The sequence below is a fragment of the Beta vulgaris genome, chromosome 6 (assembly GCF_026745355.1).
Source record: "Beta vulgaris subsp. vulgaris cultivar EL10 chromosome 6, EL10.2, whole genome shotgun sequence".
Taxonomy (NCBI): domain Eukaryota; kingdom Viridiplantae; phylum Streptophyta; class Magnoliopsida; order Caryophyllales; family Amaranthaceae; genus Beta; species Beta vulgaris.
In genome coordinates, this window is record NC_079207.1 from 12,608,750 (window position 1) to 12,628,558 (window position 19,809).

At 32.6% G+C, this 19,809-nt stretch overlaps 1 protein-coding gene across 1 annotated transcript; it reads right to left on the minus strand.

Moving 5' to 3' along the window:
• Positions 1 to 15,953: 15,953 nt before the first annotated feature.
• Positions 15,954 to 19,596, minus strand: LOC104895772 (hypothetical protein). The gene is made up of 5 exons (XM_010682363.4): positions 19,227 to 19,596; positions 18,219 to 18,280; positions 17,909 to 18,084; positions 16,630 to 16,738; positions 15,954 to 16,524 (listed from the first exon to the last, which is right to left on the minus strand). The coding sequence occupies exons 1-5, from the start codon at positions 19,459 to 19,461 to the stop codon at positions 16,222 to 16,224; spliced, it is 885 nt and encodes a 294-aa protein (XP_010680665.1). The 5' UTR covers positions 19,462 to 19,596; the 3' UTR covers positions 15,954 to 16,221.
• Between the last annotated feature and the right edge of the window lie 213 nt (positions 19,597 to 19,809).

Consider the following 19,809-nt stretch of genomic DNA (forward strand, 5'->3'; position numbering starts at 1 on the left):
GTGGGGGAGGAGGGGGCTGCTGCTGGTAGAGATGGCAATATCGAGTGGATCACCCGACCATCCGCTCCACCCGGTTTATTAAGTGGGTGAAAAACCCGGTTTAAACGGATGATATCCGGGTGACGGATAATCGGGTGATGGATGCGGGTCGGGTTCGGGTGATATTTTTTCATCCATCACCCGACCCATCATCCGTTTACCACCCGATCCGTCACCCGTTTAAAGTAAAAAATATATAATTTTTTAAATTTTGGGCTTTTTCTTAATATAAGTATATAAATGTTAATAATGTGGATTAGGGTTAGTTTGGAGACGATTTTACATAGTAAGTAGAATTCTATAAATGGATTAGTGGTTCTTGTTAGTAATTTTTCTTTCTTCTCCTAATACTATTTGATTTCACCCGTTAACCACCCGATCCATCCGTTTAACCCGGTTACAAATGGATGGACGGGTTCGGGTGGAGATGGATGCGGGTGATGGATGGATCGGGTGAAGTGGGTGGATGCGGGTGATGCTCCACCCTCCCCGAACCCGATCCATTTACATCTCTAGCTGTCGGGGGTAGGGCCAGAGGGGTTGGCTGCTGGGGTGGGGGAGGAGGGCTAGGTGATGGGGTGGTAGGGGAGGGTTAGGGGGTTAATATTAGGGTCATTGTTTAGGGTTAGAGTTCAGGGTTAAGGTTTAGGATTAGGTGTTAATAATGGCAAAATGGTAAATAAAGTTAACGGGAACTTAACACCGTTAGTCAGTAAGGGTACTTGGTGCATTTTATGCAAATCACAATGGCATCTGGTGCATTTTTAAAACAACGAGGGTACCTGATGCATTTCGTGAAACCTCTGGGGTACCTGGTGAAAAAACCGTAGATAAATATTGCGTATCTTATTTTTTGAAAAAAATATACAAAATTCTAAATAGAGAAGGAAATTCTTCATAATGAAGTCTTTGTAGCTTTCATAATATATATCAGAATGTCTCAAAATAAAGCCCAAAACCTAATAACCGAACAAGTTTACAAACTGTAAGTTTAGGCATTGCTCCATCTGCCACCGTACCAATGGATATCCTCGCCGCAAACCCCCTAATCAGGGACGCATCAACAACCCTTAGACCCCATAATTATTGACCGGGCAACGAGACTCCATGTTGGGTCGTTTGGAGCGCCAATAATTTAAGTCATCTCGACAAATATATGGAATATATACATTATTAATTGAAATATATCTAGAATCACCCTATATATATCTTGTTCTTATATACTACTCTAAATCATCAGATGATGAATTGGTGATAGCTTAGTGGTGTTGGCATCACCTCTGATGCAGAGGTCCCGAGACCAAGTCTTACTCCTTGCAAGATGGATCCCTAAATTTTCCCTGCACTTGCAAGGGACTACAACTTACCTAATCCCTAGATACGATCAAAGTTCTTTTTATAAAGTAAACCACATGAATTAATTAATGGAATGGAGTATATGAGTACTTTCTATACTATATTACGATGTAGTAAGTGTGACACTTGCCTTTTGATAGTTAAATCATATAAAGTTTAATGGCATTGATAAATTGAAAAAAAATACTTCCTCTGTTTCTAAATAAGTGCAACATTTGCATAGTGTTTACTATTCACAGTTTAAACTTTAATTAGCTTTGGTGATTTACATTTTAGGAAAAACATAGTCATGTGGGATCTTGTTAGATTTGTCTGAATGTGAATTTTTTTGATATCAACTAATTATAATTTTTACTTATTGATAATTGAAGATATTAATAGTTAAAATAATGCATTGACAAACGTGAAAACAAGAAATGTTGCACTTATTTAGAAACGGAGGAAGTATATAATCATCTGCAATTTTGTTACGTTAGATTAGTTTGAATATGTAAATTCTTCAAAAAATAGATAAGTTTTGGACGTTTGGCTCAGTATTGACAGTTAATTATCTGAATTTTCTAAGGTTCTGTTTTTTTGGACTTATTTTCAGTTTAGTTAATTTAGTTTAGTTCAATTTTATTAAGTCCAGTTCAATTCAGTTGGGCTCAGCTCTAGTAAGTTCAATTTAGTTCAGCTTCAATAAATTTTGTTCAGTTGAGTCCAAATAAACGGGACCTAAGACTTTTTAGTTCTTTTGAATACATTTTTAATTTTCTTTATTTTAATTCAATTAATTATCCCTCACAGTGAACTAAATTCAGTTGGTTAAGTTCATCCTACAAGAACATCACCATAAATCTTTAGGCAAATCAGCATCAAAATAATGGTATAGATAAAGTAAATAAAAGCACAAAAAAGGGGTTAAAACTAATCTAATTAACAGATTTAACACTCCCTCAATCATGACAGAGGTGAAGACTGTTATTCCTTGGAGTTTTCCTGGTATATTGACGCACTGATCATTGATGAGATTCTTTTGTTCATAATTTTCTCTCCTTTAATTGATGAGATTCTTTTGTGCATCATTTTAACTCCTTTAGCTGTTAAACTAAATGCAAGGGGAGCCTTTGACATATTTTAGTGAGGAAGTATTCTACCATATTCGATAGGGGATAACTTGTCCCATATTATAACATTTTTGTAATTTCACTAACTCGATACAATGTAACATTTACTTGATATGATTAGATGTAACCAACTAAGTGATATGATAAGATAGTGTTAAGATATGATATACTAGTCATTTAATACATTAACAAGATTTCAACTAACAATCTACAAATAAAAATATATGAAATTTTTCTTTTTAAATTTATAATTTTTTAATATAACTTTTTGTCATAAAAATTACTTAAATGCCATGATATTGAAGCATATCGGATATAAGAATATCATTGCTATATTTTACCCTACTTTTGCCAAAAGAAAATTTCACCCGGCACTCTACTATGATGCCCCACTTTATTTATTGTACCTAAGTCCTAATCAACTACTTCTTCTACTTAGCCTCCATCACTTCCTTTCACCTTTCTTTATGAAAGCTACGCCTTTTCTTTGTCACTTCAATCCTTAATTTCCTTGTATTTCCTTTACAGATCAAACTGGTCACTCATCTCTTCTAATTTATGTGTACAAGTGTAACTATCTTTAGTTGAAATTTGTTCAATCAAGAATATGATTGTCTTTAGTTATTTTTTTCTTTTTTTTGAAAGAGACAACTGTATTTAGTTTAATACAAATTATTATTAAAATAGGCGGTTTAATTTTAGCATAAAATTAGACAAATTCAATCTTATATTCTCTTAAGTCTATTCACTATCCCTAAACTCGCACCAACTTAATCGTCCCTTCTCTTCTCCACCCCTTTGTTTCCCTTTAATTCTCGAATTTCGATAGACAATTTTTTAAAAATTATCCGACTGTATAACTAAATGGATTAAACTAGTCAGTAAATAGATTAAAAAATGTGATTACATAATGAATTAAACTAATCACTAAATAGACTAAACTAGTTACTTTTTCTAGAAAGGTGGTTCATTCTCTTCTTAATATTGGGCTTGGGTCATACCTAATTTTAAATTAAAAGTAGGCAATCTATAATAAAACCGACTGTTTGTTCAATCAAGAATATGATTGTCTTTAGTTATTTTTTTCTTTTTTTTTTGAAAGAGACAACTGTATTTAGTTTAATACAAATTATTATTAAAATAGGCGATTTAATTTTAGCATAAAATTAGACAAATTCAATCTTATATTCTCTTAAGTCTATTAACTATCCCTAAACTCGCACCAACTTAATCGTCCCTTCTCTTCTCCACCCCTTTGTTTCCCTTTAATTCTCGAATTTCGATAGACAATTTTTTAAAAATTATCCGACTGTATAACTAAATGGATTAAACTAGTCAGTAAATAGATTAAAAAATGTGATTACATAATGAATTAAACTAATCACTAAATAGACTAAACTAGTTACTTTTTCTAGAAAGGTGGTTCATTCTCTTCTTAATATTGGGCTTGGGTCATACCTAATTTTAAATTAAAAGTAGGCAATCTATAATAAAACCGACTGTTTGTTCAATCAAGAATATAATTGTCTTTAGTTATTTTTTTCTTTTTTTTTGAAAGAGACAATTGTATTTAGTTTAATACAAATTATTATTAAAATAGGCGGTTTAATTTTAGCATAAAATTAGACAAATTCAATCTTATATTCTCTTAAGTCTATTCACTATCCCTAAACTCGCACCAACTTAATCGTCCCTTCTCTTCTCCACCCCTTTGTTTCCCTTTAATTCTCGAATTTCGATAGACAATTTTTAAAAAATTATCCGACTGTATAACTAAATAGATTAAACTAGTCATTAAATGGATTAAACTAGTCAGTAAATAGATTAAAAAATGTGATTACATAATGAATTAAACTAATCACTAAATAGACTAAACTAGTTACTTTTTCTAGAAAGGTGGTTCATTCTCTTCTTAATATTGGGCTTGGGTCATACCTAATTTTAAATTAAAAGTAGGCAATCTATAATAAAACCGACTGTTAGTTTAATGTGTATGGAATAGTCTTTAGAGTTCTTGAGTTATAATACAAAGAGTAAATTCTATTTTTTTTATTGAAAGAGCGTTAAAAAGTGAATATTGAACAGTAATGTTACCCGTTTTCTTTTGATGTTTCTACTTTTACCTTTTTTGTGTTTTAAAAAAATATTCAATTAAATTATAAAAAAGGAATAGATAAAGTATCATAAAAAAATAGATATTAAAGAATAATTCATATATATATATATATATATATATATATATATATATATATATATATATATATATATATATTGCTATAGTTATATCTTACTATATTAGTTATTTGGGTTTTTTAAATAAATATTTCATTAATTGGAGTTCAACCGATATTTACAATAGCTGAACTTCTATACATTGTCCCACTATTACTTAAAATAGCCCCAAAAAATTTGAAATTACATTTATAACCTTTCTCTTTTTTATTCTTAAATCACCACCACCACCACTCACCTCCTGCTGGCTGTCACCACCACTCACCTCCTGTTGGCTGCCACCACCACCCACCCACCTCACTCCACCACCCTCAACTCCATTGAAATTACCCATCTCTCTCCTTCTTCAACACCATATGCGTACCACCACCCACCCACCTCACTCCACCACCCTCACCTCCACTTCCTTCGTCGCACACAACCACCACCACCACCACCCTCATCTCCACTTCCTTTGTCGCACACAACCACCACAACCTTCGTGTCACCACTGCAGACCTCCACGCAAAACCTTATGGAATTTCTTTAAAACAACGAACGTCCTGGCCGGACGTTCGCTGTTTTAAAAAAATTTTGTCGCTCGTGGTTTTATGTGTGGTGGAGTGAGGTGGAGGGAGGTAGGTGATGGTGGTGGGGATGGTGGGTGGTGTGGGAAAGAGGAGAAGGTGAAAGGGCAGTGGAGAGGTTGGGGGTGGTGGAAAAGAAGAAAGGGTAAAATGGTTTATAAAAATAAATTTGGGGCGATTTTAAGTAATTTCAGGGTGATGTTTAACAATCCCCCTATAATAGGATTAAAAAAAAAAAGATACAATCAAATTAAATAAGATCAAAGCAATTTGTTTTTGGAGAAACTATAATGAACTTATTATTCAAGCAATACATCGTAACTCTCTTGAATTTGTTGAATCAAGCAACTATTAATAAAAAAGTTTATTGTTTTGACATATTTCAGAAAAAAAAAACATTATTAATTAAGCTATGTTGACATTATCTGAGTTTCTAATAATGTTGATGATAAGTAAGTATTGATAAACAAAATTGAAGCACAACCTTAATATTTGTGTGATATTGATAGCCATCCAAAAATGATTAGGTAGCAGCTAATAGAGCTGTCAGCTATGTCCTAGGTGGATGGATTGAGATCTGTTCCGAAAAACGATGCTCTTCATGATTGGTTGAAGATATTAGATAGGGCTTGCGCTTGCCTATCAGTAGACTGTATAAACTATAGAGTGGCCTCCAACATAATAATGGATTAATGGCTCTCGTTTTTATCATATGCCATTAATAGATAGGTTTTCTTTTTTCCTTACTCAATCTCTATTACATGAGGGAAGGAGAAGCAACGGTGTCCTCTTTTGAACTGACTATTTTGCCCCACTTCCCTTTCTAAATTACAAAAGAAATCTCAATACCAAAGTGGGGTCAAACAAAGCCATCAGATTTTAATTTTCAAAAATCACTCAAAAATCACTTATATGAGGAAACTTTACAAATCACTCATAGAATTGAGAAAATCACGTTGTAAAAATCACGCAAACCACTCAAATGATCAGGAAACTTTACAAAAAATAAAAATTAACTTACAAATTAAAACTAATATACTAGGACGTCAATACATACAAAAACATTCACAAAATTCACTTATAAATCATTGTTCTTAATAACCATTCACAATTACATACTCACAAAAATTACCTATAAACACAAATTTGAGAAAAACATAAGATTTTGACAGTGATATCACACATTCGTCCATCGACGATTTGCGAACTTTCAAATAGGTACATAATTCTTTTAATCTTCAAAGTTATTTCACATTAGTCAACTGTTATGTAGTTGAAAAAATGGAGATAATAGCAATTAGTTGAAAAGGGATTTTATATAATTAGACTTAAATTTGATTCATTTTCATATAAAATCAGAAGATGTGTATAAAATTTGATTCATTTATGACACTGATGAAAAAGTTACAAATTTAGTTCTTTTTTTTAAATTCCAAAATAAAATTTTTGCCCAAAACTTTTGCAGAATATCCATGTTTAGAAATAAATTTTGAAAAACAAAACAATATCAAACCTTTTTGCGAACAACTTTTGCAAAAATCCATCTTTAGAAAAAAAAAATTACATTAATTTGCAAAAACCATTTCATGCAAAATCAGATTGTGTATGAAAAATTTAAAATTTCATTTCACCTATAATTGAAACTCAAAGTGTTCAAATTTAGAAAAGGAGAAAAATTAAAAATGACCATTTCATGCGAAATCAGATTGTGTTAGAGATGGCCAACAGTGCGGGCCAATCCAGCCCATCCAACCCAGCCCACCTCGTGGACCGTGTGGGTCGGGCTCGCAAAAAGTCCGGTATAACCCAGCTCGAACCGTGAAATTGGTGGGTGGGTCGTGGGCCAGATTTCTTGAGCCCAGCCCACTAAAGCCCGCTACTAAAACCGCCCAGCCCGGACCACAAAACCGGTCCAGCCCAACCCATGAACAGGACCAGCCCAGTCCAAGTTATTATTGAACCAAATTGTGTATATTTTAATCAAATTGCATATATTATAATTCAATAAAAAATTTAATTAATGAAATTAATCATTATTTTTAATAATTGTATATATTTTTATTCAATTTAAAGATTTTATATAACAATAATGAATAATTTCAATGATTAAGTAATTTTGAAAAAAAAAATCATGTCGGCCAACCAGCCCGGTCCAGCCCACTAGACCCACGAACCGCCAGAACTGCTTTCCGAACCGTGAAAATCGGTAACAGACCGGTGTGGGCCAAGATTTTTCAGCCCGCGGACCAGCCCACCCAACCCATGAATTTTACGGTCTGGTCCTGGGTCATGAAATTTCAACCCAGCCCGCTATGGCCCACGGTCCGGCCCGCCCAGCCCGCACCAGTGGCCATCACTAGATTGTGTATGAAAATTTTAAAATTCCTTTCAAATATAATTGAAACTCAAAGTGTGAACATTTAGAAAAGGAGAAAAAATTAAAATGAGGAAAATTCTTAAATATCAATTTGTGAAATCAGAATTTAGAAGTTAGACAAGTTAAAAAAACTGAAATTGTATTATACTTTTCGGTTACAATTTTGGGGTCATAGAGAAATTACTGAAATCCATATCAAAAACTATTATAAATTACAAAAATGAATAAAACCAAAAAAAAAAAGAACATGATGATATTTAGTAAAGAACATCATACTGATTATAAAAGAACATGCGCATATAAGACTTGAGAAACAAAAAACTATTCAAAATCACAAAAATGAATAACAACATAAAAAGAACATGGAAAAATCTTATTCACAAAATGGAGGTGAACTTAAATACTATATATCTAAATTTATAAAAGAACATGCGCATATAAGATTTTAATTGGTGAGCTTTTTCAGTTTGTTTACTACTTAGTATTAGGCCTAAAAATATCATCGCACGCATCGCGTGCACAAAAGGCTAGTACTTATAAAAGACAAGTAGATAGAAACTAATAAGTTCTAATAAGTAAAATTAAAGTTTAACATATTCATAAATATATTTAAATAAGTAAAAATAAGTTGAAAAAATATATAATTCCAAAACTGATGCGATTAGAGCTGATAAAGATTGACTCAATGTGAAAAATTAACATAAATCGGTTATGACTCATAATTGACGGGTACCCAAAAGAGCAAGCAAATTGATATTCCATAATTAACCTAAATGCAACCTTAAATTCGCCAATAAGTTATTTGACCAGACTAAGCAAAAGTAGCTGTTGTAGTAGTTGTTAGCTGTCGGAGTAGCTGTTAGCTGTCTACTAGTAGCTGTCAGCTGTTAACTATTTAAGTAGTTGTTTAACATATAAGTGTTTGGTAAAAGTAGCTGTCGAGATTGTATGAGATAAAAATAATATATTATTTAATCAACAATAACATGACTATTTATTTCTACCAAAATAATGTACCTATCTATTCCTATCTAAATAATTTTTTACTACTAACAAAATATATCAACTCTAAGGCAATTATTACAACACATTTAGTTATTTTTTTTATAACCATTAAAATGTGAAGGTATAATATTCTTCTTACAATACTGATTTATCTAACTTATGCATGCAAGTTGCAATATCTCATTGATGTGACACGTTCCAAGAGCTCCAAATCAGGGATGAACAATAGAAAGAATACTCATGCTACATGGCAGATTATACACTTTAATGGAGAACAATAGATTCACCATTAATTCAATTACTTTAGGAGAAAAATCCACAAATATTTGAACAATCTCGCATAAGACGATTGAAATTCATTGACTCTGCCAACTTTCTAACCAATCTCCTTCTGAGTTTCATGTAAGGAAGCCAACAAAACCCTCAAAATTACCAAATCAATTTATTTCATCTTCATCATAGCTCCACAAATTACCCTTTTTAATTAGAAGTGAAGCTTCCAACACTCTTTTTCTTGTAATTTCTAGCCTTAAATTTTATGGGTTTGATTGGTTTCAAGTGTTGAAGAAAATAAAAACCACCACCGTTGAAGCCCACTACTCCGCCTCTCCTCTAATCCATCAATGGATGACACACTGCTGGAACCACCATCACAACCAGCAACTCCGCCGTTGTCAACGACGCCGGCAAAACCCGACAACAGAAATGCCATCAATGGATGAGTTCTTTTTCGCTCGTGTTTTCTCTCACCTCAGCCAACCCCAAGAGGTGATTTGCAAGAAAAATCAAGAATTTCCTCCATTGTCATCGAACTCGAGGAAGAAGATGAGAATTTCAAGGATTTCTTGTATTTTTTTTGGGAAAAAAAGTTCAAAAAAATGAAGAACGCTACTTTTGCTTTTGAACGCTATTAATTGTAACGTTTATCAAAAGCTATCTAAACACTACTTTAAACTCCAAACACTACTCCCACCTCTACAATGCCAAACACTTAATTAATTGTTTTGACTTGGTCAAAACACTAAAAGCTAGTTGAAAAGCTAACGCCGAACACACCCTAACTATGATTCAACCTAATGATTATTCCCTACGTCCTTTTTCTAGTTAATTGGTACATTAAGTTTCTTTTATAATTTTCGAGAAACAATTTCAAACCTTAATATATTGAGTTATGTATAAGAGACAATTATATATTTAAAAAGTACATGTTGGAATTCGGGAGAAATCAAATAAGACATTGCATGACTATTATTATTTTTTACCTATATAAGATTAAAGATTGTCAAAATTGAAGATTAAAGAAGGTCAAAGTTGTCACGTGAATAATATTCATAAATGAAATATAGCAACTTAAAAAAGACAGAAGAAGTTCTTGACTCAAACATAAGATGAAATTCAAATTACCTGTCACAAACCCTTCTAATTTATGATTCACATGACCCAAGATTGACCTAATTGAACTCGAATTAATAAACAACTCGACTTGAACTTGACATGATTCGACCAGAAACCGACTTGAAGAGTATGATGACCCGGTCTAGATATGACCTGAAACCCAATATGATCATATTGAAATTTGATCCAAGATTCCAGTTTAACACTTCTAGATCTAAATGCACCTAGATTATTATCAAGGTATGTAAACTATAAAGTGACCTACAATACTCAAATCTTTTTCTTTTTTGTGGACAGGTACAATACTCAATCTTACATTATAGAGAATTCAAAATATTGAATTTCATTGTTTGTTTCAGTCATATTGTCCTTCCGTCGCGTCTAATACTTTAGGTGATTTAAATTGTAAATAATAATTTTAATGTGAATATGGTATAGAATATATTTTTATATTTTAAAATTTGGAATAATATCTTCTATTACTAGGGCTCGATTTTTGTGATTAGAATATAGACCTAGTGTAAATAGACTACTTTAGGACCACATATTTTTTGATTTTGGTGATCTTATTCTATTAGATAAACTTGGATTACCTTGTGAGAAAGCTTTTTAATCTGATTGTTTTTCTTAAAATTTAAAAGAAAAATCTATAATGATTTGAGTATAACAATGAGACGGAAACAAAATATTAGGCCTTCTTTGATAAATAGAGTTATGTGGTAAAATTAGAGGTTTGAGTTCATATTAGAGGACTTTACTAGTCAATCCTCTAACTTGAGTGTTTGGTAAAAATAGGTTTCATATAGCTTATCCAGGCCAAAAACACTTTTTGAAAAATTTGAGGAGGAGCTTTTTGACATTAGAGGTTTGGAAAATGAGTGGACCAATTATATTTATGTCATAAATTAAAAATTGCATTAATAAATTATAAAAGGTCCAATAATAGATTATGCACATGTTCTTATTGGTCATTTTGTATAATAATGTAGCAATCAACTATCACTTACTTACCAAACACCTTTATACAAACAATTGATACAATTAGCTAGTGAAATCAGCTAATACAACTAGTTATCAGCTATCAGCTAATACTATAAGCTAACAGATATCCTCTAATTGTCAAACAGGACCTGTATTAAAATACACATATAATTATAAAAAAAATATAACAGCTTAAGAAAAGTTTGAAGTTTAAAAGGGCAACAATTAAATATCTCAAAAAATATCTATGTTAATACTAGCTCTGTTTCTTTCTAATAGTTACATTTTCACTTTTGACACTGATTCACAAATTTTCCTTTGACTATCATTTGTGATTTATGGTTAAGAGAAAATATAGTCATGTGAGGTCTTGTTTCATTCATCTCAATATATACTTTTAGAATATCTTTTTATATTTTTACCAAATACAAAACTAGAGAAATAAAAGATAAAAATAGTGCATTGACGTGCATAAAAAGCGTAAGTGTAATTATTATTTAAGAATAGAGGTAGTACTCACTAAGAAGCTAAACTAAGATTAATGGTAGTGTTTTCGTGCGAGGGATGAAGGAAATGTATGTAATCCCCCACAATTTTAAAGAATTTTCATAAATATATTAAGTATTTATGTAGTTATATTTAAATCCAAATGAGTTTGGAAAATGATTTGACTTTTAAAAAGGGTTGACTATTTTAATAGTCAGCTAAAAATATTTTTCATAGCTTAATAAAATTTGTAATGTTTTAATTAAGCATGTTTTAATAAGAGTTTTAATTATTAAAAGCATATTTGAAAAGAAAGCTTAATGGAATCGAAAGCCCAAAAGTGATAAAAAGGGAAAGGATTATTTGATGACTAAAGTCCTAATGAGCCCATCTTATTAGTCATCAAAGTTTTATTTATTAAAATCTCTTTTCCTACGCCCAAAAGGAAAAGCCTCTATTTAAATATCCTAAAAACCCAAATTTTACCCTACACACTTTATTTCTCTCTCCTCTTCCACGTGACTTTTCTATTCTCTCTCTCCCTTCACTCGTTTTTTTCTCTCACCCGAATCTGATTGGCCAGATTTCTCATAGTTCCGTTTCTTTTTAGCAAAACTTCCTTCTTAGAAATTGTAGATCTCGAAAAGTTATTGAATTTAGGCTCAAGAATCACTCAATTCCGATTCTTATTCAATCAGTTATGGCCTCTGCAAGTTTTGCGATTTTGCTGCCATAGTTCTCTCGCGATTTCGGTATTTCACTTTTTCTTCTTCCTTTTTCTTTTGATTCTTTTCCTCGTTTTCTTATATATTGATTTCATATATATTATATATTGAAAGAATAAATTTTCAAATTTGTTATTATTTTTAGATTGAAGTTTTAATCACCAAAGCATGGTAAAGCATGGATTTTTAGGGTTTTAATTACTAGAAAACCATAGTTGTATGTTATACACTATGAGATTGTTTTAATTTATGATTTTAAACATGTTTATATGTTTTAAAGAGAGTTATTAAAGTTTATAAGTGCTGTAATTTCAGAAAATAAGTATTTTAAGAGTTTTAAATGATTTTTAATCACTAGAATAGTTGCACTATACTAGGGATTAAAAATAACGAAAGTTTATACGTAAAAACGATTTTAAAACACTTTAAGAGGGTTTTGATCGTTTTAAAGTTGCTGTAAATTTTTAGTAGAGATATTTTTTCATTATTTTATTTTCTAGGCGGAAATTTCGTAGTAGGAGACTTTTAGAGCGTAAAAGTGGCCTACAGATTTTTATACAAGGTACGTACATTGTCTACGTGCTATATGTTTAGAAACATGCTTTAAGGATGTTTTATTTATTAGTATCATGTATAGGACTCTGTGTTCATATATATGATTTACTGGAATTGTTTTACATGTTATTTGCCTGTGTGCTACATGTAAACTAGAAGTATTTATGAGTATGAATGTTTGTATGGAAGATTGATGCAAGCAGGATAAGTCAAGTTTATTTATTAATTCGTGAGTGAATTAATGTAAGTAAGATTGAATCATGTGTTACATGGATTCTTGAGTATTATTTATTTATCTTATAAGAACCGTGGATCTTATTTGGTAAGTTACAAGTTCTACCTATATAAAGGTAAGTTTACTGTTGGCTAGGTTCAACAGCAAGTTAGTAAAGTATAAAAAGAAGTTAAAGGAGTCTTGATTGATAAGTTGTGAACACTTGTTAATTCTAAGATAAAAAGGATTTTGTGATGATTAGTGATTATTAGTTATGTGTTATTTGCTTGGTTGGTGTCAACACAAGTATTAAAATGTATGCAACGTAAAGTGAAACGAGAATAGGTTATAGACTTTAGACTGGTGCACGTCTAGAGTTGGACACTAAGGGTTGGAGTACTGGTGGTAGCCCATGGCTTTTCTAGGATTGGATTGATCACCTTTCCTCTTAGTTAAAGGTTCCTCGATATCGCAGGTTAATTTTGGAATATGTGGTAGCTCCCGTATTTCCTATTTTCAGTATAGACAACTCGTCCAATAACTATTCCATTTAAAGAAGAAATAAAGTTTAGAGTCTAGTTCAGTAAGAGTTGTCTGCAGATTATTATATGTTTTATTATTATTTATTCCTGCAAGTTATATTTTTGTAGTATCATGTTTAGGGTTATGTATGTCTGATATGTAGTACTCAGCTTTGCTGATTACGTGCTTGTCTGTGTTTGTGATCATGGCTTTGCCTATTGATCCTGTGGTGATCCTTCGGGGGAGCAGAGTTGAGACGCATTGACATTACAGGTTCGAAGATGCATATCATTGGGGAATCTGGAATGGAGAGGCTCTTGTATTACTAGATCATTTAAGTTGTTTTCTAGAAGTTATGTTTTCAGACAATAGTTTAAGTTGGTGTGTTTAGTTTTCTGACATTGTTATTGGTTTCATAAGTTTTAATAAAGTTGTTTTAATAAGTTGTTTTCCGCTGCAAAATTCTGAGTAAGCCGAAACGTTATCACACGGACGATAATACCTGGGTAATTCTCTAAGGTTTATTATAAAAGTATTTTCTAGAAAAAGAGAATTATCGGGGTGTTACAATGTAACTATCTATCACCCAACTTTCCTATTTGGATTCTACTAAAACCAACATTTATCATGAATTTCAATGCTTGGGTTTCAAAAATTGTAGATCATAGTTGAAAATTGGAAATGTTCTAATACGTCACATACTTGTCGAATGTATATGGTTACATATTACGTGCTTAGTCTCTATTCCACATTGTCTGCTCCTAGTAACTGTTGGTAACTTGATCACTTCACTAGTTAGTCACGTAGTATATTGTTTTTTACTTCTTTTTTTTTTTTAATAAGAAATTGTGATATGAGATAAGCTAGGAAGTACAATTTGGGCAATTGAATAAGTCAAGCAATTATAATTTGGCTAAAATAGACTAAAAATTCGTACTTAATTGATAAAGTCGTGAGATAGTATGATGGTATTATCTATAACTTGGAGATCAAATTTGTTTATGTTAATACATGTGATCTATCAAGTAGAAACTTTAATTATAATTATAAATCTAGTAATTTATTTTTTTAAAAAAATTGTTAGTATCATAGTAAAAGGACCTTTTTGTAGTTCTTGATTTATCATCAAATAGCTAATATCATTGTTGATTGACTTATAATTCTTTGATTTGTCCAATTTCAAGGAACTTTTTGTAAATTTATTGCAAAACTAATCTCTACTCACAAAATGCAAAACTAAAATCAACTCGCATAACATGTACCACACTTGACTTTTCGGACAATCATCTTCCTTAAGCTTGATAAAACGACCAAAATTTGGAGATTTCATTTCTTAACCTCAATCAAATTCTTATACACTTAGAAGGGTGAAAAAGACTGTAACAAAACTTTATGAAGTACGAAAACCTTTAGAATTATTTCTAAACATTTTCTTTCCTAAACACTAATCATTTCCATGCTAATAAAATCCAAAAATGACTAGAACTTGAGAATTTTATGGTGCAACAACATTTCCATCTTCAAAACCCTAATCATGCTACATAAATGGTGCTCTAAAAATTGCTCAATACCACCTATATGATTATAATAATCTCTAAGTATAGTAGACTTTAGGTGGGCCAAAAACTTGTAGAAAATACATTATCTAATCTAATCCAGTATCTAAATTGGTAGGACCTTGGAATTGGACCATCCACACGGCACACAGCACATGTTTACCAATAATTAGAAGCATAAAGAGAAAGAGGGGTTGTGTTTGTGTCCATGTCCCCATGTCTTGTGAGTTGTGGGCGCTACTTCCTTGGCATTTCCCTTAAATTAGAACAACCAAGTACAGTTTACACACCCCTCTTTGTTTGTCCACTCTTTATCATAATATGTATACCCTTCTTTTCTTCTTTTCTCCCATTCTTTCCTAAACTGGCTCATCCAGGACCAGCAAATCAGCAATTGCTACAAACTTAGGCAATGTGTACCAACTGCTTAGACAAGGTAGCGCGAAAACGGATTAATCAATAAGGACATTAAGGATAATCGAGTGTAATTAGGATAATATATGCTAAATGAATCTGTAACAGTACCTGACTTAGACAACTAATATGGTCTCTAACTATAATGATTAATGTAAAGCCGGCTTGTAATTGGATAACTGGTACTACATTGTTATTACTCATTAATTAAATGGCTTCTAAAACAGGATTATTAAGGATCTAATTATACTGGCAAAGAAACAATTAAGGACCTTCTTATGACTCTTAAACCTCAATTAATTACTTGTCATAACTTAAGCTAGTCGCCCGAGTACACCAGGGATTTAACATCAGTGCTGCCTAATACAGAAAGCAAAGTGGAAAAGTTTAAACAATCACAGGTGCATAGCATATACAGGTATACAGCCATAAATTTCTCATCACATAAATTTGGTGATGATGTTAATCATCCACTTTGACTACAAAGAAACCAGTGCTATGTTATTTTCTGATTTAGTTGCTAAACTCGAAAGGCCGGCTACAAAATTTAACCATTTTACACAGGTTACTGGGATGGGAACTGATGATGACAACTAATAGAAGCAAACTCTAATATTATTTTTTTTCTACTACATGCTTTGGGTGTGAAAGACATGGCAAAACTGCAAGATGATCCAATGTTTTAGCAATTAAAACTCAATGTACAATGTCACTTTTTTCAGCATTGTATATGGAAGCTTCCATCTCCAATCTTTCTTTTTACGGCTCATCGGTCTTCCTTTGCTTGCAGGATCCCTATTTCCTCTAACGTCAGCCAATTTCCAGACACAGTGCTCTGATTCTGTCTCAATTGAATCAAGGAAGAAAACCCCACTTTTCTCCTGACATTTGGCTTCAGTTTCTTCAACATAGGATACCACCATAGGGAAATCTTTAAATCGAAGCAGATCATCTGGTACTCTTAGTAAACGTTCCGCACCTGGAGAAGATACCTGCAAGATAAAAGAACGAACCATAAGACATAATTTGTGTTCTCAAACAACCTTTGTTTTCACTATAAAGAATGCCGTGAAATCCATTAAACAGGATTAATTTACCTCAAGAGCAAGATCATTAGGTATCTCTCCCTTAGATCCTTCCTCCTCCAAACGTTTCTTGTATTCCCGACTATAACTTTCAATTAAATCCATGCTAGGGCAGCCGTACCTTAACGAATCACACATCAATTAGCCACATAGCAAACTTAACAGGCTAATTTATTAAAGATGCATATGGCCATAACGATTGTATATCGCTTGCCAGAAATCAGTATCAGGATTCGAGAAGCTAAGCCACATACCACTTGTGCATGCAAGAGTTGAAACTAATGAAAATGTTCTCTTAAGCATTATCGCAAAGATTATAAATTCTTCACCATATAAGTATATAATAATAAACCCTGGCTGCAAATTGTGCATACAATAAAAGATTGCAGCTATTTTATCTACGGAGGGAAAAGTCTCCAAAGTTTGACATGATTTAGGGATCTCCATGTACGGTGTAACGGTGTATATATAAATAGCTAGTCAATCAGCATATCCCACAAATTAATTTCATCATGTGAGAAGAATCAAGTCTTAAACAAGCATCTGAATTCTCAAAGCACAAATATAGATATCACAGACATCAACTTAAGGTAGTGTTCTGTTCAACTATTATGAATGATCTAAGAAAAAAAAGTAAGTTCAGATGAACCAATATCAGTCGAATAGAACATAGTCAACATACCCTAAACCTTCAGCTTCATTTATTTCATTTATAAACCACAGTTAGGGTTCCGATGGATATGTTACAGCATCAGCCATTCAGCCTACAATAATAGCCTTGAAGGTCCCCCAAGGGATATGTCATTACATCATACTTCCTGAGAGTTTTTACGGGGTGTTTGGTTCACTAGTTTTAGGTATGAGGTATGGGTTTGGAATGAACAAAACCCATACCTAGTGTTTGTTTAACTTATTTCTAAATTTTAAACCTATACCTCAAACCCATAAGGTATGGGGTTTAGAAACCTATGGGGGGAGGTGGGTATGGCTCATACCTTACCTCTAGGTATCAAATAAAAGAAGATTTTTCATTCCTAAATGAAACCAAACACAAGGTATTAAGTATCAAGTTTCAAACCCATACCACGGTTTCAATCCTGATTCCAAACCCATACCATTATATGAACCAAACGCCCCCTTACTAGTATCAGGCTGTTACATATTCTACAGATTCTTAATTATATTGCACAAAAATAGATAATCTTGCGTTGGTGGGGATATGGTTTGGTACATATAATTCCTAAGCATATTATAGACTAAAACATTATTTTATAATAGCAAAAAAACATACTCATTAGCAAGTTCGTCAAGTCTGACATAGACATAGCCACGAGGAGTGGTCTTGAAAGAGTACAATTTTATGCCATCGCCAAACTGTAACAAAACTTCACGTGCAATAGATAGGACTCTTTCCCCCCAAGGGACATTTTGAAGCACAATTCCACCACCTGCTCCTCCATCACCAATCTGAAATATCACAATATACGAAATCCTGACATGAAAATGAAATGGGTAAATAACATATGCCCTTGGTACTCCTGATAAGAACAAAATAAAACTACTAGATGGGTTGCCTCATAAGCCAAATTAAAGTTGATTACCTCAGGCTCAGTGTCACCCTCTTCTTCCCATTCCTCAACAACTAAATCTTGTTCTGTTTCATCTGGAAAGAAGCAGATGCTGGGTATATTATAGAACTGAAGTAAAATTTCAACTCATAGTAATCAGGAACTCTTTTAAAACATAACACCTAGGGAGCATTTGGTTCATACCAATACCTCTAGGTATCAAATAAAAGAAAAAATCTCATTCCCAAATAAAACCAAACCCATGGTATAAGGTATTAAGTTCCAAATCTATACCACCTTGGTTTCATTCTTGATTCCAAACCTATACCACTATATGAACCAAACACCCCCTAGATCTATCAGTGAATCCACCTCAGTTTCCAAGTTAGGGGATCACATTCCCTCCTAAGATGGAAGTTCAACGAAGGAGATATACCACTTCCCAGAATAGAAGTAGAGATAAGAGCATTAGGCAGAGAAGACAGAAAGTTAGAGGTGAAGACATGAGACGAAGATTGAGAAAGGTTCCTATTGGTCTCGCACACATCGCGCGCATATAAAGCTATTCTATCTTAACAAAAGCCGGCCTTATTTGTCATTTACGGCCTTCCTACGAGTTTAAGTGATCTACAAACTGTCCTTTACAATGTGAATTCTCCAATGTACTACTACTACATAGCAAGGATGCCTCTTTGACATATGATCAAACACCTAGAAGACATAACCCCCAAACGAATTTATAGAATGTAAAACCATTTCTTAACAAATTGGAAATTTCCAGCTACTATACACAAGTATTAAGGCACAAGCATGGAAAAAAAAATAGTACCTATAAACAGAAAAAAATCCAAGAAAATTCAAGAGAACTAAAAATGTAATGATTCACTCCATCATACACTCTCTCAACATCAAGACAAAACAAACAAATGGGTATTCGAAATTGAAGAATAGACAAAAACCCAGAACATAAAATGAAGCCAATGACTATAAAATGACAAATAAATAATTAGAACAAGAAAAAAAAAAAAAGAGTTTGCTTACAGTCATCTTCTTCGGTGTGATTAGAAGGTCCAGAAAAAGTGGTAACAGAAGAAATAGTTTGAGATGAAAAAGCTGAGAAATTGTGTTGTGAGGAGAGAGAAAATAAATGGTGAGGAAAAGAAAGAGAAGGGTTTAAGAGTTTGATGGGTTGTGGTTTCAAAGGGAGGAAAATGAAGGGTTTTTGTGAACAACTCCTTGTTAGTTTCAGGAGAGTTTCAAGCCTCTTCTTCCTCATTTGCGCTTCGATTCCAATTAACTCTTCTCTCTCTGTGTTTTCTTTCTGGGAGAATCACACTCAGCGTGTATTACTGTTTAGTGTTTATTAATCAATGGACAGAGTGTCCGTAACAACATAAGGAGACACGACAATGGAACTCGCAACATTGTTCGAACGGAATGCGTCTAGTTAGTTAATGGGCAACACACTTACCAATTACCATCTCGTAGCACATGAAACCTTAATAGATACAAAGTCCTTGCTAAAAAATAAAGCATATTCTAAACTTCTTTTTGTCTTGAAATAATGCACTTTTTTTTTTTTGTCTGATTAGTGTTTTTTTTACACTAGCTAATTTTTAAAACT